Source organism: Calonectris borealis, chromosome 26, assembly GCF_964195595.1.
Source record: "Calonectris borealis chromosome 26, bCalBor7.hap1.2, whole genome shotgun sequence".
Lineage (NCBI taxonomy): Eukaryota > Metazoa > Chordata > Aves > Procellariiformes > Procellariidae > Calonectris > Calonectris borealis.
In genome coordinates, this window is record NC_134337.1 from 3,904,503 (window position 1) to 3,931,973 (window position 27,471).

At 44.5% G+C, this 27,471-nt stretch overlaps 1 protein-coding gene across 6 annotated transcripts in view; it reads right to left on the reverse strand.

Annotated features, from left to right (window-relative positions):
• The window catches only part of BLTP3A (bridge-like lipid transfer protein family member 3A), a 36,107-nt gene that overhangs the window by 5,306 nt on the left and 3,330 nt on the right, over positions 1–27,471 (reverse strand). The window contains exons 2-22 of one of the 6 annotated variants that reach the window (XM_075174061.1): positions 25,826–26,043; positions 25,599–25,708; positions 16,205–16,367; positions 14,545–14,583; positions 13,984–14,075; positions 13,584–13,773; positions 12,995–13,135; positions 12,258–12,428; positions 10,959–11,136; positions 9,804–9,890; positions 9,046–9,210; positions 8,397–8,539; positions 7,489–7,630; positions 6,779–6,972; positions 4,492–6,041; positions 4,052–4,248; positions 3,359–3,510; positions 3,103–3,250; positions 1,844–2,115; positions 879–987; positions 178–293 (exon numbers count right to left, since the gene is read on the reverse strand). In XM_075174061.1, the coding sequence (XP_075030162.1) occupies positions 178–293; positions 879–987; positions 1,844–2,115; positions 3,103–3,250; positions 3,359–3,510; positions 4,052–4,248; positions 4,492–6,041; positions 6,779–6,972; positions 7,489–7,630; positions 8,397–8,539; positions 9,046–9,210; positions 9,804–9,890; positions 10,959–11,136; positions 12,258–12,428; positions 12,995–13,135; positions 13,584–13,773; positions 13,984–14,075; positions 14,545–14,583; positions 16,205–16,367; positions 25,599–25,708; positions 25,826–25,834 (4,368 nt within the window). In that variant the 5' untranslated portion in view covers positions 25,835–26,043. Of the gene's footprint in view, positions 1–177; positions 294–878; positions 988–1,843; positions 2,116–3,102; positions 3,251–3,358; positions 3,511–4,051; positions 4,249–4,491; positions 6,042–6,778; positions 6,973–7,488; positions 7,631–8,396; positions 8,540–9,045; positions 9,211–9,803; positions 9,891–10,958; positions 11,137–12,257; positions 12,429–12,994; positions 13,136–13,583; positions 13,774–13,983; positions 14,076–14,544; positions 14,584–15,908; positions 16,177–16,204; positions 16,368–25,598; positions 25,709–25,825; positions 26,044–27,471 lie in introns of those variants that run through there. The other 5 variants (XM_075174065.1, XM_075174062.1, XM_075174063.1 and 2 more) reach the window with 5 other exon arrangements.

Sequence of the window (27,471 nt, forward strand, 5' to 3'; positions counted from 1 at the left end):
ATCCTTACTTCTCAGAATGCCTGTAAAAGGAGGTACAGGCTGCTTTTGTGTGCACTCCCTATCTGCAACACACCACACCTACCAGTAACTGCAAACACATGAAGACAAAAGACTTAATTTTCCAGCCTAGTGCCAGCTATCTAGTTGTCCAGACAGCAACAGGCAGCAGTGACTCACCTGCAGTCCACGTGCTCCTGCTGCTGGGGCTGCCAAGACACACGCCGCTGGGGCCTTCTGTTCCTGAAGAACTGACACAGGTTTTTCCTGTTTCTGTGAGCCCTCCCCTTGTGGAGCTGGGAAGAAGCATAGAAAACATTCAGGTGTGGACATTTGTACAACAGGGTTCTTAGGACAAGAAGAATAACTTAAACATTTTTTCTTTTTTTTCCTTCTCTTTTTAAACAGAGGGGAAAAAAAAAATCTCATTCCCATTTTAAAATAGAGAAAGTAAAGCAAGGGAAGAAGCAGTAATCTGTCCTGACTGCATGAGCTCAAGGAAACATCAGGCATGAATTCAGGCTGCCAGTTCGTTGTTTTAGGTATTAACCTGTCCTGCCTGAGGTATCAAATTTGCTGTCCAAGCAAAACAACAAAAGCAGCAAGAACTAGAGAGGCAGGAATGCATGCATCCAGAGATTAACACGGCAGAGCAGCCAAAGGACCTGGGTGCTTGCACTGAAGACAGAAGATTATTTGCCCATTCTGGTAGAAGTGACTGCAGAGAACAGAAGTAGGGACTGCTCACACACCAGAGCCCATCCTTCCCAGCAGCAACCATCACATTTCAGTTCCAGTCTCCTCCAGGACCAGGCACAGCAAAGCACTACCTCCGGCACAGCCTGGGGGGTGGCGGGGGAGAATAAAACGATGTTGCTGACCTGTTAGATAGAACACCCCATCATCTCTGCGCTTCACAATGATGTGATCTACTGCCAAGGTGATAGGAACGGGGCCAGGGGAGGTAGGGTATATCCGGGGGCTGTCATCCTGGAAAAAAGCAAAGCAGTGAAGAGATTAACTGCCGTGACAGCTATGGCAACTCTGCAAAGGATTCCCCTTGCCCCCAGCCTTCACAGGAGTCACATTACCGACTGGCAGCACTGCCAGAGCTCACCAAGGTCACCCACCATATGGAAAAGCCTGGCTTTATATACAAAGCTGCATGTGAGCCTTAATCTGTGTAGAACGCACTCACACAGATCAGAACCAAGTTCTGTCATATCCCTAATACAGGTTGAGGAGAGGCCTACGACCACCACCCTGAAGGCTGCTCTCACAGTTGTCATCCTACAAATTCCTGATTCAAACCCCTAGCCAGTATTCCTTAGCCAAAAAAAGCAATATCCCTTGGTCTGGAGATTTTCATGCTGCTGTGCAACACTGGTTCCTGCTCGTCAGTAGAACCAAAGCATTGCTTTCAAAAAGGTTTAATCAAGAACTTCTGTCAGTGCCCCCTCCTAAATATGAACCAGCTCTTACAGAATGTTTTTCATCTGTAATTCTCTAAGAGTTTACAGAAAAGATCAAATATTTCCCATTTCACACAAGCACTTGGAGGAAGAGGTATTTAATTCTTTCCCTTGAGTCTGCAAAACAGGTCACCAACAAAGCTGGGGAGAGAATCTGAATGTCAGGCTCCCACTTCTCCACAATCTGATCACTCAACAATTCCATTGTGTTGCTCGTTCATCCCTAAGGCAGTTTTTAGAAGCAAAATAAAACAGTATCAGGAAAACAGGACCCCTACAGCATCCCACAGCATCCTTTCCCAAGCAGAATCTTGCAAGCGAGCTCTGCACAGGCTACCATCCTGGGGGGAATATCCGGTTCCCCATACACTCACCTTCAATGTGATTTTGGCATCCACAACTTCTATCTCCATGGGGATCACCTCTGGAATTATTTCATCCTCAAGAAAGGGGCCAAGGTTGGTAAGGAAGGACATGAAGAGCTCTGCTGTGTAACTGTGGACCAGCATATGAAGGAAGCCATTCTGAACAGCGAGCGGTGAATGCACAGCAGCATTAGGTCCTACTTCAAGACGTAAGCACACTTCTGGCTGGGTCTTACTAGCTTCAGGGTCTGAAGGCTTCTCTATACCTGGATCTCCTAGAGCTATAGCAGAAAGATCTCACTGCAGAAGATGGCATCAGTAATAAGATATAAACTCAAAACAGGTATCTTGAAAAGCCCTTTACTGTCCAAATGCAGAATGGAGTCAAGTTCACAATGATAGCAGTCTGAAATCATCCTTCACATGAAATGATCCAAATTTCAAACAACTAAGAGTCCACATCACAGGAACTAACACCAGAACTGGACCATGTAAGGCCCCAGACGCGTCCCTCTCTCAGCACACTTTAAAACTAGCCTTCGTTTTGCATATACACGAGTCGACCACAAACTCACCGCTCCGCTCTCCAGAGCTGATCGCTCTTTCCACTGTCCCCCACTACCTAACCTTGTGTCCCACTTTGCCCCCTCGCGGCCACAGGCAGTACTGCAAAGGGAAGGATCAACGGTCCAAGAACTGCTCATGCTTTCACTTGAAGTTTTGGGTTGTAGGTGCTTTTGGTTTCCTTTTTTTGGAGTTGGGTGGTTTTTTTTTGGTTGTTTGTTTGATTTTGGTTTTGGTTTTTTTTTGGTTGTGGGTTTTTTTTGTGGGTTTTTTGGGTTTGTTTGTGTTTTGGTTTTTTTTTTAATTCAAATTTAGTCCTGGGGAAGTACCCTAGCGCAGAAGCATTATTCTCAGGGCAAGAATAACTTCAGGGTTTCCCTAGATAGCTTTATTCACTCTTTTAATTCATTTCATGCATCCTAGCAGCAATTAAAAAAATCCCAGTCAATGATTACTAGGCACCATAGAGCCTGACTGTGTAGGCACTTTGGAAACATCTTTCAAATACCAGATTGGAACCACTGACAGAAAGATTCTTAGCATTCACATTCAGTCACACACAAGTCGTATTCAATCTTAAGTACACTAAACGTTAACACTGAAGCACCAGTTAAAATGGAGTATTCCCTGACGATGGCGAGTATAAAAGCCGGTTATAAAAGTGCAGCTATAAAAGCAGCAGACTCCAAGAGCCAGCATCTTACCCAGATAGCCACGCAGATACTGCCACATTCCAACGTTGTTCAGTTGCTCTGGAACCACGTTCTTTACTTGTAAAGCAACGGACAAATCGTCACCTCGTGCCTCTATTCCGCAGTTCACCTCATTCATCTTCAACACGAGGACAGACACCTAAAACAGCAAGCGACAAGCTCACTTATTAAAACAAACACCACCGCATGGTTCGCTTCCAGATTCACTTAGAGACAATATTACAGTGAAAAGGAACAGAACTCTGACCGGCTGAAGGCTGGGGTCTTCACTCTGTGAAGTCGAGCTGTCTATTTCAGGAGACACTCCACCCTCGTCCTCTGCCATCAGGCTTGCTCTACTGCCTGTGTCATCGTGGACCTGAGGAAGATGCCCTGAGGGAAGAGGGTCCAGGCTGGGTTCTGAAATGGAAGGAACAACAACAATTTGATCCTGTTTCTTTTCTGGTTTTAAGAAGTCCTGATCTCAGCATCTGGCTGAATCTCATGGCCTATCAGCCTATTCCATCCTCTAGGGAATTCTCTCCAGCTCCTCAGATGAATTTAAGCAATACAGAGCTGAAGCGAAAGACGTCCACTGATATGCTCAGTGTACCCTGCTTCCAACCCTTCCAACCCTTCCTCAACCCCTCCTAAACGCTATGTACCATCCACCTACGTGCACACATTTCCAGTCCTTGCTCTAGTATGGTCAAACGCCTTAGAACACCATTGTGATGTGCAGGGGTCACCCTCCCACCCACTTATACTCCTCATCTCAAAGAAAAGGCACCTATAAAAGCAGAAAGAGCCATTGTGGGTGAACTACTCATGGCCTTCAAAAAGGAGGAGTGGCACAAGTGAATTCCATACGAACAGAGCATGACTCAATTGCCCATGGCAGAAAACCGTTCACCGGTGTGAAATAAGAGTGGGGGATAGGATAAAGCCAAGCGCTTGTTACCGGAGTCTGTGAGCATCACAAAGCCGTCGCTGCCATCGCTGTCTACCGACAGCCCATCCTCAGGGCCGCTCCCGTCCACAGATGTGGTGTCAAAGGAATGCTGGGATGCTGTCCTCTTCATGGAGAAGAAACGCATTCGGCTGCTGCCAGCCCCGCCTGGAGTCACTGCTCCCTCTTCGGCTTTGGGCACAGAATCCCTACCAAAAGAAAAAAGCGATAAAGGCAAACAGCTTACCCTCTGGATTATACAGATATCAGGCTGGACTCTGAACACTTCCAAGTCAGACTTTTGTGTACTTAGACCATCCCCAGGAGATGAAGATCTAACCCATCTCTAATCCAAATGATATGAAAAGAAAGGGAACAGTTGGCCTATATTTCCCCCCTTCCCAGCAGCCTTGCTGCTGCTATCGTGAAGCACAGGAGGATGGCCCACTCACTTGGCTGGGGGGAGAGAGAGCATTTTCTGCATGGTGGAGGTCATTTTCTCCCGGCTCAGGCTCAGAGCGTCTTTTGTTATAGACATGGCTTCTTTGGTGAGGTCCATAGTCACGTGCAGAGCTTCCTTCGTGGCATCCTTTGTGATATGCAGTGCACTAGACAACTCCACCTCTATGTTCTTCAAAGGGATGAGCTCTGCCTGGCCATTGAGAGTGATGTTTCCTCTCCCCAAGGGCTGCGTGTCCGAGATTGGGCTAGAAGGGAGGGCAGGAGGGCTCTGAGGATGGCTGCTCGTCTCTGCTGGTCCTTCTGCAGCCAGGGCTTCCACAGCTTCATGTGCTTCCTCTATCAAACCTTTCTCCTCTATACTCTTACTACGCGGAGCTGTACTCAGAGCTCCATCACTTGCAGACCTTGGGAGCCTCTCCAGCGGTACACTGGTTACACTGGTACCTGTATTTTCAATCCCACTGTCCTCTGGGATCTCTGAGGTACTGCATACTCCCTTCTCCGAACTGGTCTCCGATTTCAGCTCCTTCTCTTCGGCCACGAGCCCCTCCTTGCTGTCTGAAGGCGAGAGCTCAGACTCTATCAGGCTTGTTGTGTCGGAGTCAAGGGATCTGGGTTCCAAGACAGAGCCTGGTGCGGGGTTCATGAGTAGGGCCACTTCGGCACTGTGGAACATAACTCCTACACAAGCAGACATAGAGTCTAAAGGAGACCCAGTCACTTCCTGGGTATCTTGGGCCAACTGCTCCTGTAGTGTTTGCAGAACTTCTTTCATCCTGAGCAGCACCAAGTACTGGTAGTGGTTGAGCCGAACTTTGACATGAACAGATGAGGACACAAGCACATGGATATCAGCAGAGGCGTCCAGCTCTTTATCATCTACTCCATCATCAATTTCACAGTCAGATTCTCCCAAGACATCCATTGTCTCTGGGACCTTGTAGATGTTCTTCAGATCTTGGTCAGTCTTTGATCTTTGACAAACCCCATGTTCTCTGGAAAGGTTCTCATTCTTGGAGTGATTGCTAAAGCTGGCAGAAGGCTTGATTTTCAACTCAGAGGCAGCCAATTCCTGTCGCTTAGATACCTGAGCTTGCCCCCATCTCTTGGGAAGGCAGGCCCAAATGGAAAGCGGAAAAGGGTCAATAAAGCTAAGGGCTCTGCCCTTTGAGCTTTCAGCCCCCTCGAAGTCCAGAGAAAGCTCAGTGAAATTCATAGACCACAGATCTTCAGAGGCAGAGGTTCTGTGTAGCAGCTGGGGAAAGCCTGGATGCTTCTGAGGCCTACCATCCACCTCATACGCATGGCGCAAGAAGAGGGTGTGGAGAAGGCTGAAATTGTCCTGAGACCTTGGGAACTTAGTGTAGCTGGAGTGGTAGAATTCTGAACTGGCAAATTTACGGAAGAGGCTCTGGAGGTCCTGACAGCTGCAGAAGGGAGCGTGGCGGGTGTTGGTGGCAGTCATCTCCGATGTGCAAATGCTGAGTGTCTGTGGACGATCTTGATGGTCAGTGACTTTCTTCTCCACGGGGATGTTAAGCTACACAGAGGAGAAAGACATTACAAATGAAGTGGTGAGAAGGGAAATTAACAGAGGCTTATCCTGCTCATTTACACAGAAGATCAACTGTGGAATATATAAACAATCGAGAAGTCTTGGTCTCTACTAAAATCCCAAGAGCTGGACTAGACTCTCAATTTATCCCTATCTGAAAAATTAAATAAAATTTACAAATCAAGGAAGAGGAATCAGACGCGAGGGAATTTAAACTGAGTTTTATTTCAGGTTCTTTTACCATCCATGGCTTATGTAGCAGCTCAACTTACAACATTCACTTTGATCTTTCTCTGCAAGGACTTACTATACTTTCAGGCCTCTAAGACTCCTCACAAAACTGCTAACAAGGGTGGTCGATGACAAACACCATAGGGCATCAATGCAGCAGACACAGGCCTACCAGGAACGGTATGAGCGTCAAAGTAGTTTCCAAAGGCCAGAAAACAACTTTCGGCTACTTGAACCATCAATTTCTCCTTGAAACTGTTTTCATAAATACTGACTTGCCTGCCTGTTCTGGGCTAGAACTCAAGCACCTGTTTCACTGCCCACAGATCAAAACAAAACTAACACAAAAGTGTTATACAGAAGAAAGGCAGAGAAAGGTGGAGGTTTTGTTTTCTCAGTCTGGACTCCAGCTATGTCCTGGTCTCATACTCCTTCCACGACAGGGAGGGAGCAAACGCTGAAGACTGGGAAAGGAAGGAAATGAATGGTACCTTCAGCCGGAAGCCATCCAGTCGAACATCAAAATGCTCATCATGCTTGCCCGAGTCCTCCAGCTTGTAGATGGCTTTGAACTGCTCCAAGCTGCGATAAAGATCCAGACAGAAGAGGTTTATCCAGAGCACGCTTGCTGTATCCAGGGTAAGCATCAGGCCATTCAGCTGTACATACAGGTTTGGGCATGGAACTAGAAAGAAACAGAACCAAGACAGATCACTAATAGCAGAAAAGGCACTTTTAAGTGGTCTGCAGCTCAGTGTATGACCTGCACTGACAAAACCAATGCAGAGGGCTTCAACACCCACTGGGAGAGAGATCTCTTGATGAGAGGGGGAAGCTGTGGTGCACCAGAGAAACAAAGTGTTCCAGGTCTCACATTAAGTCAGCTGCAGAGCACCCAGAGCACCCTACAGTCCTACTCCAGTGCTAATCAATAAGGCAGAACCCCAAGAGTGGCAGACACAGCAGCTCCTTCAGTACGTTCCTGGATACATTTTGCAAGCACAACTTTGCCTCCACATTTTGCATCAGGAAAACTCTATCCCACTTTCCCACAGGCAAAAAAAAATATTAGAAATATCAGAAAACTGAAAAAAAATGGACACCCAGAGAATATGTAATAGGGTTAACACACCTAAATAATCAAGAGTTGACTGATGCTTTAAGAAACTTATGAAAGAAGGTGCTAACCTTGGTGTATTACCTGGAAAGTCCTGATTGTCTGGGAAGTAATACTCTGTGAATTCAATATGGATTGCAGAGACCTGATCAGGAAGTTTGAAGAATTTTCTACTACATGAAAGCAAGGTGGAGGGTTTCTTACTTTGTTGACCAGCCGTCGAAACCTGAAAACACAATGGTAAGGCACTTGTGCAGAATTCAGATTTGGTAAAATAAAGTGTTCCAGTAACCCTGCAGTCTCCCGTATTCAATACATCTCATTTACACATCAAACATACTGCTTTCAAGTAAAAATAAAACTTTTTTCTACCTGCTAATATTGTCAACTACTCTCCTTTGAGGGAATTCAGTTCTTTATGTCTTCTGTCAGTGCTAGTAACAGCCATGACAATTAGAATTAGGTGATGTAAATGGACAGAACTGAAATCTATTCGAGCTTTCTTCAAGATTAACAGCATGTTGATAAGTCCATTATAGTATCTGGTACTGATTATGCTCTGGCAATGGTTACGGAGTATATGGATGTACAGCATGATCCCGTCTAGTGATGCTTTCTGTCCTGGGTCAGAAAGCATGAGGGAAGACTTACTCCTCCTCTGTCAAAAATCATATCCCCACTAACTTCTCAAATGCATAAAATCTTTTATCCTGGGCCTGCCTAATGCTTGATGCAAGTTTAGATGTGAACAGACACAGAGTGCAGAAACTCTGTGGTTATGCATGCAATTTCCTCTGAACATGAAAATTATCAGCAGTTCATACTTGGTTTAAAAGTTTTACATGCTACATAATAATGGCATTTGAGTTCTCTGGGCAGAGTTTTGATTGTCTTGGATGACATGAGATTTGCATGATTTATTTGAATCATATCAGATTAAATTTCTTTTTTAAAAATTACATGAACACATCCAGACACTGCTCAAATCCTACCTGGTGAACATCCAAGTCATCCACTCGAACTACCACACAGCTGGATCGAAGCCGGTTCCAGGGAGGCTGCCGGAGTCGTGGCAAACTTGTGGGAGGTACACGGCCTTTCTCTAAGGGACTTTTCTGAGGACTTAACGAAGTATCTGTGGGGATGGAAAAGCAGAACCAGTAGGGTTTTACTCGCCTCTTTTGCAGCGAACTCCACCATCAATACCAACTCGTATGTGCTTACAGAGCAGAATTAACAGCCCCAAAATTAAAAACAGATGGGCACAGCTAGGCAGGAAAAAAACCTTAAGACTTCTGATGGAAGAACACTGTGAAAAATGAGTGTGCTCTGTAGCAAGAGAACACATTCTTCAGCCAGGCTTTAAGTATTTAATTTACTCCTTATATACTCACTTATGGAGAAACGCAATATATAAGCTAGGAAAGCGACCACTGCAGTCTGTCCATTCGTGCTGCAGTGTTATTCCAGTACGACAGCCACTTTCCTTTGCCATTATATTTATGATTTTTACTGTGCTATGGATTTCTGCACCAACAAATCAGCCTGCTAAATTGGGGAGAGGTAACTAGAGATATTGCTGGATGGACCAAAATTGTTACCATCTCCTGCTTTACTAGGAGTTTTATCAAATACCATTACCTGGTTTCCTTTTGAAGGGGGAAAGTGGAGTCCTGGCAAATGCAGGGTCCATTTCTTCATAAAGCTTCTCAATCTTGCTTTGAAATTCACTGACCAACTTCTTTGCCCATTGTCCCCGCGTTTCCATTGCTTCACTGTACCTCACCCAATGCTTGCAGGCATCCCCTGCATGAAATCAAACATCCTGGCTTTAAAAATGAGGTTCTGGATACACACAACCCTCCTGTGCCCCTCAAACATTTGCAAATCTGTACAGCGCTCTTTATTGATACCACATCTGGAATACGCAATATGCAGCACACTAAGTGCTTGTGAAACAAGTGCAGGCTTTCACACAACAGAGCTGGTCCTACCAGCAAGTGTTCCAAATTGAAGTGTTGGGAAGAATGCCAAGGTCACTTTTCCTTGATTCTTCAGTTAACCACAAACAGATTTTCCTCTGGGATACATCCTATAACCCTTCCAAATTGATTAGGCACATGTAAGAACCAGATCCAGAGCTTAAGCAACTGAAAAGGAATCCAAAGTTTCAACTTTAAGTCTTCACTAGGCAACAACTTATTCCTCTCTTTGTTCTGCCAGCACCTTGTCAGTCATCCACTAACAGATAAATTAGATTAACCCTGCCCAGGAGGATTTAAGTTCCAAGTCCTTTGTGTAGCCTTTCTTCCAGTCCTGCCTGAAGCCATATAGCATCACTGTTCTTCAAATTCTTTGTTATCCCCCTTCTCAAGCTGGGAGGCCACATACTCCCCTACCTGCCCTGTGGAAAGGGTAATAGTCAAAAGCCATCCTCCTGAAGGTCAGCTGCATGGCACCTCCCAGCATCCCATGCTTCAAAGTGCCTGTGGAAAACAGAACAGAGAAAACCATGATCAGCTCTGCAAACCAAGTCCTGATCCAGGAGAATTCAGAACAACATTGCTTTGATTGCCACTACAGATTGATTGTCACCATGGACAGTATTAGGGTATCATCTTTTAGAAAGCTGTATCAAATCTTGTCCTAGGCAAGGAAAAGGACAACTAAATGTAACAGGCCAACAATTCATATCATAAGAACCAGACCTAGAATCCCAAATACCAAAATGCAAGATCCCATTGCTTCCCAGGCCCCTATCAATTATACTTGCCACTACAATAATCAGCACTTGTGTTTCCAACACTTGCTGGTAGGGCCACTGAAATAAAGACAACAAAACTGGGCGAAGATGTTGATAACAGCAGCTCAGGAGACAGTGATACGCAGACCAATTCAAAAATACCTGGAATAGTGATGGACGTGGGTAGGAGAATTTTTTTTCTTTTTTAAAGGGAAGAAGGGTAGAAACAAAGAGTACAACTTGGATCAGAGATGCCTGTGCAGAGAGAGAGGTACATTTGCCTCAAAAGAGAAAAAAGTACTTAGAAGTATATCTCAGTAGGGGGGAGCTAGGAGTAAAACAGACACCAGTTAGCAAAGGCTTGCTTGAAAAGAACATGGTAGGCAGGAGAATGGTCTATCAAAGGTGGCCAAGAATCTTTGTAGCTATGCTACTGTTAATGTCCTGAACACTGTCAAAACAAAAATTTTTCTTACCAAGTGGAACGATCACACTTTATCCCCCTTGCTCAATACCAGATTGTTCGTAGAGCATACCCTTTATCACTTCAACTAAGTCACTGGCAACCATGTCCACTGATGGACTTCCCCATGTTTATCCCATGGAGCCAAGGAAGATTTTCCAATACCTAGTTCAGACATACAGAACTGATCTCTCCATCAGCCTGAACAACTGCCTGTTGCCTCACTGGGAACAGGAACATGAAAGATGCTTGTTTTCAAAAGAAAAATCCTCCTTCAAGAGAGAAAATTGGTGACTGGATTAATGTTTTCCTCCTGCAGCATCCTCCTGATGCTGCTCTCTCAGTTACCTGACTCTCGAGTGTGGCTGTCATCGCAGATATGCAGATCCAAGCGTGAGATGAGGAGGTGGTACGATGACTCCTTCATGTCGTGCTTATCAAAGTATTGACCAATGCTACTTGCATTTGGGCTGACTCCAAACGGCTGAGACCAGGACTGCTGGGTACTTGGAGCAGGCGGTGTGATCTATTAGAGAGAGACAAGCTTGGTAAGAACTAATAGAAAGGGGCAGGGGGGAGAAAAAAAAAAGAAAAGAAAATGAGAGAGGTTATAATGTAATTAAAAACAACTTATGCAATCTTCCAGACTGCAACGCATCAATTTATAGAAATTGAATTGGGAGTCCAGAAATCTGGATCCTTTCCTGTGTTCTCAAGAGCAAACTCTTTGTCTGTGGTTCTGCCTCCTCTACATCAAGCTACCATTCACTTATCTTGAAATATGCTTTAAGACTCCTGGACAAAAAAGGCTAAGTATTCCTGATCCCACCTTCTATGTAATCTCACTGCACTATGTGCATAGCCCTCCTTCCGTGGAGCTTCCACCACCAGCAGTGATATTCCTCTTCCTTCATCCTTGTCCCTCAAAACATCTTTTTTCCTCTACCCTATGTATTTATTCTGTGACGTCCGTCAAACTCAGCACGGCATTTTGAAAACAAAGAAAGTGGTAAGGGAAGTTCAAGGTTACTGGCAGAAGCAGCTGTTCTAAGGTTCTCATACACTGCTAAGCTATAGGCAAACCGAAGAACAATTGCAAAAATCAAGAACTCTCTCCAGAGTATTAGGAAGAAAAAAAGAAACCCGAACAACAACAGTGAAATTGGATGCCAATGTTTTCCCTTGAGCATCACAGCTCACTGTGGTCTTATGTCATAATTTATTATACCAGTCCCTTCCCCCAGGCTATGCAGATTGTCATTCAGAGACAGAAAAAAATTATTTCTAGAACATATTTATTGTTTATTACCAAATCAAATCCTCATGGGACCCTCTGCAACTTTCCACGTGCCAGCCAAATCCAGAAACCCATGCGACTTAAAACCAATTTTACCCCGCCACCAGACAGAATCTAGCCTATGACTACATATGAACATTCTCTAATGCTTACTGGCAATGGAATCTAACTCCTTTGGTGACTTCATTATCCAATAGCCCACAATCCACGCGATGCTGATCCGACACCAGGTAAGCCTATCAGTTCCCACCAGGGAGATGCTCCGTGAGCAAGGGCCAGATGCCACACTAACAGAAACCGTCTCTTTCACCTTGTCTTTTCCTTTCTCCTGGCAGACCAACATCACTCACCTGTACAGACTCTGGTGCCAAGCTTTTCCTCTGCTGTGCAGACTTCTCCATGGCTTCACTCAGAGACTCTGCATATTTCATCATTGCTTTCAGCTGAGAGTCTGTCAGCACCCAGAGCAGGTCATCAAGCAGAAACATCAGCTTAGATGCCATCACATTGCAATCTTTGGTCTGAAACAGCAAGGAAGAGTCAGGGACGTTAAGAATTGCAACCATATATATACATTCTTCATAATAGACAGAAGCTGTGGCAGGAACAAGAGATGCTGCTCTGAAACTCATCTGAGAGAGAAGTTAACTTATCTGGTGGATGTCCACAGTACCTCCTCTGAGAAGGAAAGTAGTCAAAGCTAACTCCTCTTTAGGAGGCAAATTGCTCACTGGTTTTAAAAAAAAAAAAAAAAAAGATTTAATTTTAATTTTTTTTTTTATCATCAATTTCCGTTGACACCCAAAAATAAGGCTACCAGGCTTTAATCTCCCAGTAAAGAGATGACAGGTCTCCTTGGGATGTTCAAACTTGCTCCATACATGTTATCCTCCCCTGGGAAATAAACTGCTTTGACATTTGGTAAGAACACAGCTGTCTCTAACAGAAAACACAGAGCGATATAGCAGCTTGGGCTCAACATTTGTGAAGGAAAAGAACGGTTGCTGAGGAACGTGGGAGGAAATATGCATCATCACTGCACCAGGCAGTGAGACTGTATTCTGCAAAGCATGGAGGAAATTCTCACCCTTCTCTTGAGAGAGATCTGGATCCTCCCTTGGTTGGTAATGAGTCTCAGAGGAGTAGTAACAGGATCCTGATCGCCATTGTCAGTGGCATCTGCTTCTATCCGAAGTGTCTGCCAGGTGAGCTCTTTGAACGTCAAAACCTACCCAGAAGGAAAAAAATAGGAAAATGCTGAGATTTTCTACAACTTTAAGGATTAAACTAAATGCTTAGAAGATGTGGAATGAAACAAGGCCACAGAAAATAATTCAATGCACTTTTCTTCTGTGATCCCAGTACAAAACCAAAATCATGCCCCAGGTAATATCTAACCCCCCCTCTCACACTGAGTTTAAAACCAGACAAACCACAAGGGCATTCAGAGCTTCTCCAGTTTCACTCTCTCAGATTAGAAGAGCTCAGAGAAAGCTCTGAACACAAGTCAGCTCTCAGCCACCCTGCTCCAACAGATGATAGGCAAGCTCACCGAGGCTCTCTGCTGTCACTGTATGAGAATTCAGACAACAGCCCAATTATCCCAGAGGGCTGGGGTAGCACAAGCGCCACTCTTATGTTGCCTGTCATAACGTGCACAGAAGACGACTCTTTACCTCTCCTCTCTGTGGATCAGTAATGCGGGTGAGTCGCAAGTCACTCTGTTGCCAGTTCGGGTTGACACTGTAGCCTTGGAGCTGCCATAGCTCAAAAGAAGCATGAAAGGCCTTGGAGTGAATCTTGATGGTGATGGAATTGACAACAATAAACATCCCCTCCACAACCTTTTCAGCAAAGCCATATTCACTGCAAAGAGAAGATCCCTCAAAGTCATCACCTGTTACAACAAAAGGCCTGGTAGAGGTAAGGCTACACACAGAGAGACTCCAAGGTTTATAAGCAATATTAGAGCCACTTAAACCGGAGTGCAGAGAGGCCAATGGTTAACATCGAGAACAACGGCCACCCACACCCCAGGAGCATGTCAGAAAGAAACCACAGGGCTGGGGGTCTGACCTTTGACCTGCAGCAAGAGCAATGGGAGACTGTCCGTTGGGTGGCCGAGGCTCTTCGCATGTTCGCATCTCTACCTCCACTTTATCCAGGTACTGTAAGGACAGAACATAGGAGCGATAAATACAAGACCAAGACTCAAGCTCAGCCTACCAGCCTTAGGTCTGAGACTCTAGGGCAGGGATAAACAAGCTCTGGAGTCTCTTGCCTCTCCAAGAGTCTCATGTGTTAAAGCTCTCACACCATCAGTGCCAGGATCATTTGGTAATCTGAATTCCCAGAAGCAGGGGAAAACAAACAATAAAAAACAGGCACAAAGTTGCCCTGGACTCCACTGAGAGCTCAGCCCAGCTCCATCCTGCAGTGAAATGTGGGAAGTCACTGATTGCCAAACAGGACTATTCTCAGAAGTCCCCTTCCCCTATGTACTAAGGACCTAGAGAATTTAGGTCAAATGAAAATTTGAGCATGCACTTCACAGTTTCCCTTCACAGAACTCTTCTGAAGTAGAAGAGATTAAAAAGAGTGAGGAAGAAAAAGAATGAACAAAAGAGGAAACATTACCAGGCAGATTGGGTGTGTTTTCAGCTTTGTCCACTGGATCTGAAACAATAAAGTTGAGGTTACAAGAGTTATCTTTGCATTGGAAAGTGAGAAATTGCAGGGAACCATCTGAGCCCAACATTCTTCTCTGAGAAATTACCACAGTGACAATCCATCATGTCTCACTGGATCTAGGTCACACAGGCTCACACAGACAAGTGAAAAGACATTCCAGCCACCAGATCTATAAATCCAGCTTAGCTTTTGGATCTCATATATCATCAAGAGTAACAGATACTTTGCAGGTCAAATTCTGATTTTTCATATTCCTTTATGGAGAACATTCTTGTCCTTAAAGAGTTTACAATTAATTGCTGCTGTCAGTGGAAGTCAGGTAACTTTTGAAGGCTGTGCACAAACCAAAAAGATTCATTTTATTTTCTTACAGCAACGCTTATTCTGCAGTTCTCGTAGGAGGGGGAACAAATGTTTGTTACTAAATTAAGCAGATCTGACTCTAAAAACAGAGCGGATCAGATGAACAAGACAGGCTCATTTTTATTGTCACTTGGCAGAGTAGAACCATACTTCTTTTATAGCAAGTCTCTTCGATATACTAAAAACTTTTGCATTCATGTAATGCAACTATAGTTAGTACCAACTGAGATTAAACAATCTGGCATTTCATATAAACTGAAAAAAAAAACCCCAATTTTTTTGCTCTCAAAAGCACAAAGAGGAAGAATTTGTAAGAGGAGTTCAGTGTGCAAAAGTGCAACTGCAAGTGCATGCACAATTTCAGCGATTATGCATGTAAATGGATAACTGTGGGCATAAAGGCTGACTGAGTGCAGAGAGTGCAGCTTTTCACATGCACTATTCATGCATTTCTGAGGAATTGCATTTTCAACAATTAAGACTCAAGTTCAATTTATTTTTACAGTACCTCAAGCATAATTAGGCTTTCAGAGAACTGCACTCCATTTCTCTCTGCTTCCTATTCCTGTTGGAGGTCTGCGTTACTTCTTTAGCATTAAAAAAAAAGTCAGCATGGAGGAAGGAAGACACCGAAAACTCCCCTGTTATCAAAATAGCAGGGAATGACCAAACAGAGATGTCTGTAAAATCCTAAGTGACATGGAGGTGATGAACAGGAAATGATCGTTCACTATTTCTTCCAGTAACACTGCCAGGAGGTTGTCAACTAAAACTAGAATATGCAGGCTTGATACAAGCAAAAGCAGATGTAGTTAAGCTCTGAGATTCTTTGCCATGGCTCTGGATGTTCAAGGAGTAAGAGGGTCCAGAAAGCATCTGGGCAAATTCCTGGAAATTCATCAGTGGCTATTAACTACAGAGACCTCACTACTGGCTTAACAAGTCACCTGAAGGTGAGGAAGGATCACAGCACACTTTTCCTGTGCTCTCTCGGCATCCTCTACGTCTGCTGCCGGCCACCATCAGGGGCAGAGTGCTGGGCAAAGCCAGCCGCAGCAGGTTTCACCACAGGCCATCTCATAGCATTCAATTAGCAAATCTCACATCTAAGGCACAGGCTTTGAGATGTGTGGATCAAATCACATCACGATTCTTCATCAGAAATTCCCAAGTGACAAACAGAAGCTGCCACTAGAAGGCCTCAGCTGTGTCTGGGGACATGAGCGCAGCCTCCTCCGCTCACCCTGATAGATGCCTTGTTACAGTAGACCCGAGTGATGGCAAGCCAGGTGGGCAGCTCCAGCACATTCTGCAGCACCTCTTCATCCAGCTCCAGGTTGGTCAGCTGCCCCTGCCCTTTCAGCGTGCTCAGGTTGATTTTGTCTGGAGAGAGATTCTTGGTAAACCTACAAGAGAAGAAAGAGGAGACTCTAAAAGCAAGCCCCAGCAAAGCTGCTGAGACTAGAGGAGCCTTTAAAAGAGCTATTTTAAGTATAAGAATCTGCTTGCTGTTTTGTTAAACCCCTTCTGACATTTTTAAACCCAGGGCATGTTGGTTACTCCAGAAAAAATGTCTTTAAGCTTTGACATTTGAAGGGCTTGTTTTGTTTGTTTGTTCTTTGTTTTAAATCAAATTCAAGTTTGAGAAACTGAAAATTCCTTCTAAAGCACTGGGAACCTGGAAACCAGCAAAATTGCCCTAGGACAAAACCAATGAAAACCAAAGCCAAACTGCAACAGGTCAGCAATTTTACTCCCCCCAGAAGTGCCATGTCAGTGGTGAAAAGTTTAATTAGATTCTTTTTGATGTTTTTGACACAGCAAAGTAAAAGATCATTCATAAATCACTTTTATGGCTGTCTCTTTAAACACCAGCCTTGCAATCCAGCCTGCTCTTTGGTCAGCAGGTCCAAGCATGCAACCTAACTCCCCTGCCCAGTGACCAGCCCAAGCTCCTGTCCTCTCCTCCTTTTGGCAACCAGCAGCTGCTGCTCTCTCCCGTTGCAACTCCTCCTCCCAAGGGCTTCTGTTGTTTCCACCTCCCTTGTACGCAGCCCAGTATCTTCAGATCCCTCATGTGTCTGAGATCTAAATGCAATGGATGAAACAATTTCAGCAGGACTGCTCAAGAGCAGTCTATTCCGGGGCAAATCTGAAAACCTCTGACTTCATTAAAACCATCGTGACCTCTAAGGAACCAGAAAAGCCAGTTTAGAGGGCACTAGACCACAGAGGAAGTATGCATGTCAGCAATACCTCACCGGAACGGCTGTCTCCATCGAACAACCCTTCTGTGCAGAAGGGGCCACTGCCAAGGGAGCGAGGCAGCTCGCACCAGGACACTCCGCAGTCACAGGAATCAAGGCTGAAGACTTCCTGCCAAACAACTTACCCACTACCACAGCCAGGGCTTATTCCACACATTACTCCATGCTAATGCTAATTCCAATTCTGTACAGTGGTCCAGAAAGCGGAAGAGAAAGAAAGACCCTATTGTCAGCGTAAGCAGGATTAGGTTCAGAGTTTGTCACATGCTGCCATTCTCTCTCCTTTCCCTGCACCAGCAGCGTGGGGTACTTCTCTGTGAAAGGCACAAAGGGCGTCTTGAACAAAGTCATTGCTCAAAGAGGGGAGGGGAGGAGGAACCAGAGCAACACCGCTGGGTTGGCAGCTGATGTGGCCACTGTAGGAGCACGAGGTGTAGCACAAAACTGACTGGGATGCCAGAGCACCTGCTGGTCAGTCAACCCAGGGCTTCCTGGAGGAGAAGTGCCTTTCCAAAGTGAACATTTTGTTAGGAGAAAGTCTGATGGACAGTGAAGAGCCACTGATGTCAACCCTACATGACCGATGCAGCAACTCCTGGAAGAGGAGGGTGGCACAAACAGCTGTGAGTTTGCCTACTACTGCTTTTTACCTCGATCCCTGCTACTGTAGAGTCTTCTGCTGCCACAGACGCCCGAGTCAGACATTTACTGTGTCATGCTGTCACCTCCCTCCCCTGAGCTGAAGGTACACACTGGCAGCTGATTAAAGACCAAGTTTATAACACACCTGCCAGCATCTCAGGCTGACACATTCACTTTAAACTCGTTACTCCCTTTAACCACAGGCCCTCTTGTTTAAACACACCTAGAAAGGCAGCCAAATTCAACACTGCTTCTCAGCATCTGTACAAAGAAATAACATACTCCAGAGCGTGCTACAGCGGCTGCTCCACTGGAGGCGAAATGCAGGGACAGGCTGAGTATCTGTAAGGTCTGTGCTTGGAGACCCATTGCGAGCACCCACAATCTCAGACACTGTTGAAAATTAGACCAAATACCTCCACAGGCAATACATGAGCATCCTCGTCTTGTGTTAGTGAACCAGCTCTGTTGAAAGCTGTTGTAATCATGTCCACTTGGGATTGGATACTAAGAATAAAACAAATACAACCTGAACAGGTAGATAATAAAAAGGACTTGGCACTGTTAGCTCACAGGCTGCTGTGGGTAGTGATCAGCTTACAGGCGGGGAGAGGCTGAGGCGCAAAGCAGCTTTCTCACACTGGTAAAGCAAGGATCAAAACCCTGGTGTCTCAAATCCTCATCCTAGGCTAAGCATGCTTAGACGGGGAAGCTGCTTTCAGCTGGTAATACAGAAGCAAAATATAAGGACATGTCTAAACCAGGGAATTACTTTTATTTAGTGTGTATGCGTATCAAAAAAACCAGTAACACAGTGAAACAGGACACTGGTGGAGAAAGTGGTATGAAACACAATATAGCTGAAAACAAACAACTATTTGTAATCATCTACAGGGAAAGGCTGCAGAAATCCTGCTGAACAGGTCAGAAAACTACCACAAGTACTACCAGACTCTACAGAAGAATCCTTTCCATGAGACATTCTAGATGCACCACGATGTGCCATTCCACCCCCGAAAGAAAGGCCACAGACCCCACCAATGATGGGACAACAGAAGCTGCAAGTTTTGTAAACAAAAATCTGAAACTAAAACAAATTCTTTTAAACCACACAGTCAAAATTCCTGAAGGTATGCCTATTACCAAGTCCCTTGCTCTCAGTTTCCCCCCCTGTAAAGGAATCCGAGATCTTCAAATGGAATAATCTTCACATTTAAGACATTTTGATACAGATAATGCATGTTAGACGGGGCTTACAAGAAGAAAACAGATGAAGTGTGCCTGTGAACTCCGGAGTTCACAGATGTCAAATCTTCATTACTTCTTGAAAGGAACTGCTTTGGTCACTGCCAGGGGAAGGAAAAAGCAGTGAGAGCAGACAATTTTAGATGTTTGTTGGCAGACTCGCTCCATTCATACTCATCAACAGTAACATTTTTGGCAGCATGGATTGCTGGCTTAGAGAAAAGTGAATGAAAATGGTAGCTATTAGGAAAACTGACAGCGTGGGATATTTGCACTTTTTTTTTTTTTTTTTGCAACTCTAACAGAAGTCACGTAGCGCTAAGCCAGTAAACTCAAAGGACAGCACTCCTTTTGAGCTTGCCAGGATTACCATGACAAAAGTCAAATCAGAAAACCTTTTTCTATCTTCTATGGAATTGTCACTGCTGAGTCCCAAGGGCATTTTGCATCTGTGTACACTTACACCAGCACGCATGTATCCATACTAACAATACCATAAGCAACATTTTGTCTCTGAAAGTGTCTGCTAGCCAGAAACTGATCTGCTTCTGGTAGCCAAATGGACCATCACAGCCACCAGCATCTCTAGCAAGCCTTCAAGTGACTAAAAAGGTCTTGCTGCATTCACAACCAAGGCAATGGGAAATACAAGCCAGAAGCTTACAACAGCTATAGCTAGGGAAGTCCTGCTAGGTCAAGCCTCTTACTTAGCCCAGTGGTTTGCGGAGAAGAGTTTTCCCTACAGTCTGTTTCCCACTGTTTCTTTCCACTTTAGATGACACAAGTATTAGGGGCCTCGATCAATGTTCAGAAGAAGCAGACAGATACAGTCGTTAACAGCACTATCCTAATTTCATAGCAGACTGAAGGTCTCACTCTTTCCTAAGAAGCTAACAACACCCAGATGATTTAAACCTCAATGCCTTCTTGGGATTTGGCCTAAAAGAATGATGTTCTTTACAGAAACCCTCAGCTTTCTTGGGCAGTTTCTGAGATCATGATTTATTTGCTTTGAAGCCTCATTTCATGTTTTAGATGGGGAAGGCACAGGAGTGTCAGTCTATTTGCTCAATCATCAGCTTGAATATACACCAAAAAAAATGATGTCACTACTAAAAGAACGACTGCCCGATGCATCAGCCTGCATATCCAGAGGCCACAAACTCACTGATTGCAAGAGGCAGTTCGGCCAAATCCGATTGCTGGCCCAAAGCCACGCTATAATCATAAATAATAAATTTATGTTCACATTTGTAGCTGTCTGGCCACACTGTCTCCAACTGAGCAAATACATAGACAGATAATGTCAGGAGAAGATGTCTGAAATCATAAAACTTCTTTTCAGATCCATCTCTCTCATTACCTTGCTGCCACGTGGTATGGGAACCCTCTCGTCAGTAGCTTCATACGCTCAAACTAGATTTTCTGCCCCAGCTTCTTCTGCAGTTATTCAGTAATCATTGTCTATTGTACGTAACCACTACCTACAGCTAAACACACTTATTTCTATTAATACCTTTGTTACTATGGTTATTATATGTGAGAACTAATTAGCAGTACACCAGTGACCTTGATTTTACTCAATGACAAGCATCATCTATTGGCAGAAGCAAGCAACTGTATGGCTTGCAGTACTAGCCACAGTTGCAGGCAGCAGATGGAAAAACACTCAAAACACAAGTAAGCCAGGAAGGGGGTAACTTGTCAGCTGCAATCTGAAAACAGACAAGCAGTATTAAGGGCCCCAGGGAAACTGCTGCAGACAAGGTTCGTGCCTTCATAAGGGTAACAGCAAGGGAAGAGATGAAGATTTTCTGCTTTAATTTGTAACACAAATATGTAATCTAAGCAACTACGGCAGACGGACAGAAATTAGATGTGGGAAAAAAAACCCCTATATTCTGGCCAATGCAGATTTGCGCCTCACCCAAAATCTTTCCCAGAGCCTTGTCTGGTTAGGTTTTGGACAGGCCTTTTAATGGGATTTCCATCTTCCTTGGGGAGATCTTCTACAATCCAAAAATCTCTGTGATAGAACATTTCCCCTCATATTAAACCTTCTTATCTCAGGAGCCAAAGAGCATGTTTACTTGGAAAAAAAGGTTCACAATTAGTAAAAGAAAAGGTCAGCGACTTCCAAATACAGGAAAACTTTCAGCAGCAGAAGCTTTAACTGCAAGATACGTCTCTGACAATGAACTGAAAAATAATTTTGGAGGAAATAAAAGTGGGCAAGTGATCAAAACTTCTGTAAAAAGGGAAAAAATAGCGCCTCGAAGACACATAGGAAGAAGAAGTAAAAGCCCTTTCAGGAAGAAAAGCCATTTTACTTATTCAAGCTTTTGGTACAGCTGTGGAACAATCTGTCCGGTGAGCATGCACAGAACTACTCAAGATTGAGAGATTCAGAGTTGCAGACAAGGAAGAGAAACACACTGAATTAGCAGAAGATGAGACTAATTTACGCACAGTATTAGATGGTATCTAGTACTAATCTAGTTGGTATCATACCAACTCAGTATAAAGCCATTTAGAATTTAATGGAATCTGATCAATACCAAACTAACCGCTTGTTTAGAAGATGGAACGCACCACATCTTATTATTGACAATCATGTCCGTAATTCCAGCCCTACACTGCATACAGTAGTGGTGTACCGTAGATATATTGTAGGCAGTAATATTTTCCTTTGCGGACGAAGAGGCCCCAATGCAATAATCCTGATGACTTTGCCCTACTTAAGTTACACAACAAATTCTGTACACGTTACCATGTAACCTGGTAACGGCCTTTAGCACCATACTGGTAGGCTCCTTTTCAGGGTGGATTTAAGTGCATCGATGTGCCTGTATACATGTGCCACTGGTGGCTTTCATTTACCAGCTTTCTGTTTTTCCAAGCTTCAACTACATTGAATAAAAGGCTTGACCACTCAACCACCCAAAGCCAAATGCAGTTTCACGTGGGCCATAAAACATCTTTAGGCCCAAAACAAACAAGTTACCAGTTTTGTCGGCTCCAAGTTATCTACTGCAATACAACATGGCTAAGATAAAAAGACTTAGAAATTCAATTCCAAGTTAAACTTGCAAAGGAAAATCAACATTTCCAAACAGATCAGGAACGAGACTGAACTATTACACAAAGCACAAATGTCAGCTCACTCCTCCCTGAAGTCTGCCTCCCCACATACTCAGACCCCTGAGGACACTTTGTCCCAAACAGAAATGACTCTGAAGCTCTCCGAATACTGGAAAACTGCAAAGGCTCCCGACGAGGTGTGCTTCTTACACCGCACCCACTGTTAACTAATTTGGTACTAGGAGACCTGTAAAGCAAACCATAAACTAATGAAGGACAAGAGGCTGGGTTTTTGGCAGGGGTTGAACTCCACCTTGCTGAGGAACTGTTTTACTATTTCTAGCTCATCGGCTGAAAGCTCAGTAAAGTTTAAATGCCAGCTGCCCCATGCTCTGAAATTTGGAATGCAAACCCTCGTCAGCTGCCAGGGAATTTCCCAAGACTAAACCTCAAGCAAATAACAACACACGGAGAAAACTAGGAAGAAACATATAAATAAACGCACTAGTCAGAAGCCCCACTTCTCAGATTTTAAGCAACTATTCACCCTGCAATCCAACCTGCTTTTTTGTTTCCAACCTGCAGAAAATAACAGGTTATTACATAATTCAGACTCAATTGAGCAGCTGTAGAGGAGGTAAGAGCTCAAGGAGCCTAGGAGAAATAAAACAAGGGGAGAAGAGTCATGTTTAACAGCCCCTTTTCCTGACCCGGCACTTCGTCTGAAGAGTAGCAGTGGTGTGGAGAGGTTCCGTGCAGCCCGCGCAAGGCTCTGCAAAACCCAGCAGCTGATGTGAGGATATATCCAGCCACATTTTCCTCCTGAGCTACTGAAGTGCAATTTATTTTTGCTGCAACGAGAGTCTATTTAGCATTCCAGAAACAGCCCATACTTCTCTCTCTCAAGCCGAGTGGAAGTGGTCGGAAACACCTTACATCCACCAGCTGACAGTTCGTAAAATTGACAATTTGGTTTTTCTGGTAAACTACAGCATAGCAACCCTGATTTTAGAGATTACTCTCTGCGAAAGGAAAACGCCACATCCTGTTACATGCGCACTCTCTTTTCCCATCCATCTTGAACAAAGAAGTGGTAGCTGTTTATTATTTTACTCCATAATAGCCTGGGGTTCCGTCCTTCCGTCAAGAATTCCTCAATATTAAAATTTTAAAAAGTAAAAAAGCCATCAAAATGTACTAGGAAATAACAAATTTCCAAATTACAACATTAAAGGGTTTGCATCCAGCCTTAAATGCTTTGCTAGACACAGCATGTAAGAACTTAAGAGACAAGCTTATTATCGGTGGTTCAATGCTGGATGCCTCAGGAGCTCTGCCTGATGGCCTGCAAAACAGCAGCCACTGCTGGGAAGCAGACTTGACAAAGCTTCTTTCTTACACATTGGCTCAGAGTTTCGTGCTACAAACTGTTTCCACCCCATTCCCAAAACTGCTTCTATTTGCCAGTGTTCCCAGAGCTATTTTCAGAGCAATGTACAAACTGGCTCGTTAGTATTATCTCTATTTAACTGCTGGGGAAACTATGACACCAAATGATTAAGCGACTTCCCCATAGCCGCAGGAAGCGCCACGCTGCCGACTGCCCTCCAGACCCAACCGCCTGCCCCACCCAACACAGCCCGGCGGCGGGTGAGCTGCGGGCACCTCCTGTCCCCAAACCCGTGTCCTGCTCCTTTCAGCCACATGAAGAACAAGATGTAGAACTTAAAAATTCAGAGAGGTTATCCACACCTGGATTACCTGCTCTCTGTAATGTACTTGGGTTGCTCAAGTCCTCTTCAGCCATGCCAAAAACCCTTGCAGGTGTGAGAACACAATCACATCCCTCCTCTGTTATTCTCTGCTGTTGTTTGTCCAAGTGCTGGCTGCAGGAGGGGGTTATTTTGGGCTTTAGTTACCAGATTTGTTTTTCAGGCCTTCATGCTTTGGATTCCAATTTGTGCTTTGTGGCACTTGGGCATCAAAGAAATTATTACCTGGCCGAACAGAATGCACTGAAAAGCAGGAACAGAATGCTTTGCAGATGGAAAAGTAATGGCTTTTTTATCATCAATTTTTAACTGCTAGCAGCTTTGTGGTTTCACGTATTCCCCATAGCTGCAACAGCTATTTTAGGCAAATTATCGTCTTCAGTGGTAGAAATTTCCCTGATCACTGAAGGAGGATATGAAAGCAGCTAAAGCCAAAATTGCAATGTTGGTCTCAATTCTAGCAAAGAGACTCTGTCCCAGGCAAAGGTTCTCTTCTGCCTAAATCACTCCATGATTCTGTAGCTTCATCAGGCCATTTCCAGATGCAATTCCCTTGCTTTCCTCCCTACCAACCATGCTCTTTAAATTTCTTCCAGTTAATTTAGAATCAAGGTCAGAAAACTCAGAGAAACCTGAAGGGTTAAGTGGTAAGCACACACCTTATACTGACAGTAAGTGTTTCTAAATCAGAGGGTTTCCAACACATTTTACTAACTGAATGTGCCATCACTTTCACTGTCACTGCAAGGGCACAGCTGCCTCTCAGCGTTTGAGCACGCAGCGATGCTGCGAAACACTTCAGGACAAGTGAGAAATAAACAGACCAGAGAATTCAGACTGTATTTTCTTATAGTGATTTCCAGATTGCAGCATTTAGCCAAGAAATCTAAGCGCTGAGGGGAAAAAAGTGCTCTTTGGACTTAGGGAATTCCCCACCCTTCTGTGTTGGGCAAATGATGCGTATCTGATAACGTGATCTGACCTTCTGTCCAGTGCAAGCCACAGAGCCCATCTCAATTCCTGAACAGCAGACTGAATCCCATTTTCTGAGCTGAAGAACCAGCGCTTCTGCCTCTTGTCCCCATCTTTTCTGAGGAAAAGGATGGGTCTCCTTGGGATAATACATCTCACTTCTGTCATCCTGACCTCAGAGAGTCTATACCACCAAACAGCAGGATGACCATCAGCTGCAATGGCCTTTCTTTATCCTGTCTTAGCCTGAGAGCATGTCTTTGATGGTGGGGGTAGATTGAGGGCAGGCAAGGAGATCATATACTTTTGAGCATGGAGGCACAAACAGCTCCAAGACTGACTGAAGAGCTAATCCAGTAACGCTACAGAACAGGCAGGCCTCATGTGGCGGAGAGCAGTTCTTGGTCTTGGAGCCAGCTCTGAATTCTTTGCACGTGGCACAGAAGTAGCACAACTGCTTGGAAAGGGCAATACCAAACACGTTTTTAGGGCCAGGAAGATTCCGAGCTTCCTACATCCAAGTTATGAAATAACAGCCCACAGAAGCCTACACGTTCCTAGCTCGGCGCACTCTGCGACACCCACGTGTTCCTTACTGCTAAATTGATCCAGAAGAAACTAAAGACGCACTATAGGCTTTCCTGATATTTTCACTTACCTACTAGCAGTGGTTTTCTCTGTTGCAAGGACTAGGTGCAATTGCAAATGAAAGAGGGAAAGAGTCAAGGCAATCTTGTCTGGAAAAAGGGATATATGGCCTTTAAAGCACTGGGAACAGAGAAGAAAGGCTCTACTAAGATGCAGTACGATTTATGAGGAGTTACACGATGCTGTTCCTTCTGGCTGCGTATTTGACCAACACCTACAAGCATCAAAGTATTATACCTTGCACATGCTACTCAATTGCTTTGTTTTCTAGGATTTTTTAAAATTCTGTTTCTAAAGCCCATCTTATTTATCCAAAAAGGTGGTTCCAATACTGTGCTATGAAAGACAGTTCTGCCAACTTCTGCCATGCCCCGTCTTCCTCTGTATGACATCGGGATGGAGAAGAAGTGACAATTGACGGTACGATCGATAAACCTGGATGCGCAGCCTTGCACCTGCCAAAGATAATTTGGCTTCAGCCTTCGTTGGAAAGGTTGTACTGTCCAAAACGTTACCCATCATTCAGCAACCTCCAAAACCCGGGAAAGGAAGAAACAAACCAACCAACAGAAGCAAAACACAGTATAAAATGACACAGAAAACCTTGCTACAAACACTGTCTTAATCCCTTCCACAATTCCCAGTCTTGCTCCACAGCAACATAGTGCCTTGCAGATACTGTCCCAACACACACATGAAACAGCAGCTGAGATCCTGCGTGCCTAGTAACCCAGTGTAACAGACCGGGAATAAAACAGAGCAAAAATCCCAGTGGCACTCAAGTCCTTCATATACTCAGGAATGAAGGGCCTCTGCGAGCGTCAGGCCCTGTTTACAAGCACAGCTTTAGCAAAGACAAAACCACCAGCCCAGTATCACCTACGTTTCTGTTGCACGCATCTGTTATCAACTGGGCCAGCTGCCTGGACTGGTGGCTCGAGCACCGCACTCTTCCCTCTGCAAAGAGGTCTCATTTCCCGTGCTGGTTTTCCTCTATTTTCTCAGCGATAGTGCTGGTGTTACCTCAGCCAACTTTTCTCTCTCATTTCTCCTCTGCTTCCTTCTCACCCTACTTTCAGAGATTCCTGAAGTCCCTCCTCAGCTGCAGTTCTCCAGGGCTCCTGTCAAAGCTGGATACACTTGTCGTCTCCTTGCCCCGCATTCAAACCTGCTCCCAAACCCCACCCCAGCCCCTCTGCTGACACCAGCTTTTATTTCTCTCAGAGGCTTCTGACTCAGTGGAACATCGGCCCTTTGAAACTGGAGCAAGCAAAGCTATTATCTGATTATTTTCTCCACCTAACTTTTATTCTTTTCTTCCAAACAGAAGGATTACATGTTGCATTTCTTCTGGAAACCACGTAATGTGCGCAATTAGATGGTCTATTAGGGCCTATTACTGCACGAGCTCACATGTTGTAACACGTATAATAAAAGAAAATGTCAGATGCAGCAGTGGATAAAAGCTTCCTAATGAAATTAAATAAAAATAATTTTGATAAGGATTTCCACTGCAGTGCTGAGAACTGAAATCCCGCAGTGTTAAGTAAGTTTGGACAGTTTGGCTTGCCTCAGTTTCCCTGTTTACCAAATGGGGATAAATACCACCTTTATAATACTCTGAGATCAAGTATCTACTACAGCTGCACTGAGCACCTCAAAAAAGAAAAAAGGGACTTTCAAACAAAATGAGAAAGAGGTAAAGGCAAATCACTGATTTTATTTTAAAGTAATAGATGTGCTTCCATGAATAATTACAGACTGGTAAACACAATCGAAGTACTGCTCTTGTTGAACAGCCTCAGAGGAGTTCAAACACACACCCGGCAGCTGATGCTTCGGAGAGCGCGCAGGGCGAGCCCTTTGTCCCAGCTCTAACCATT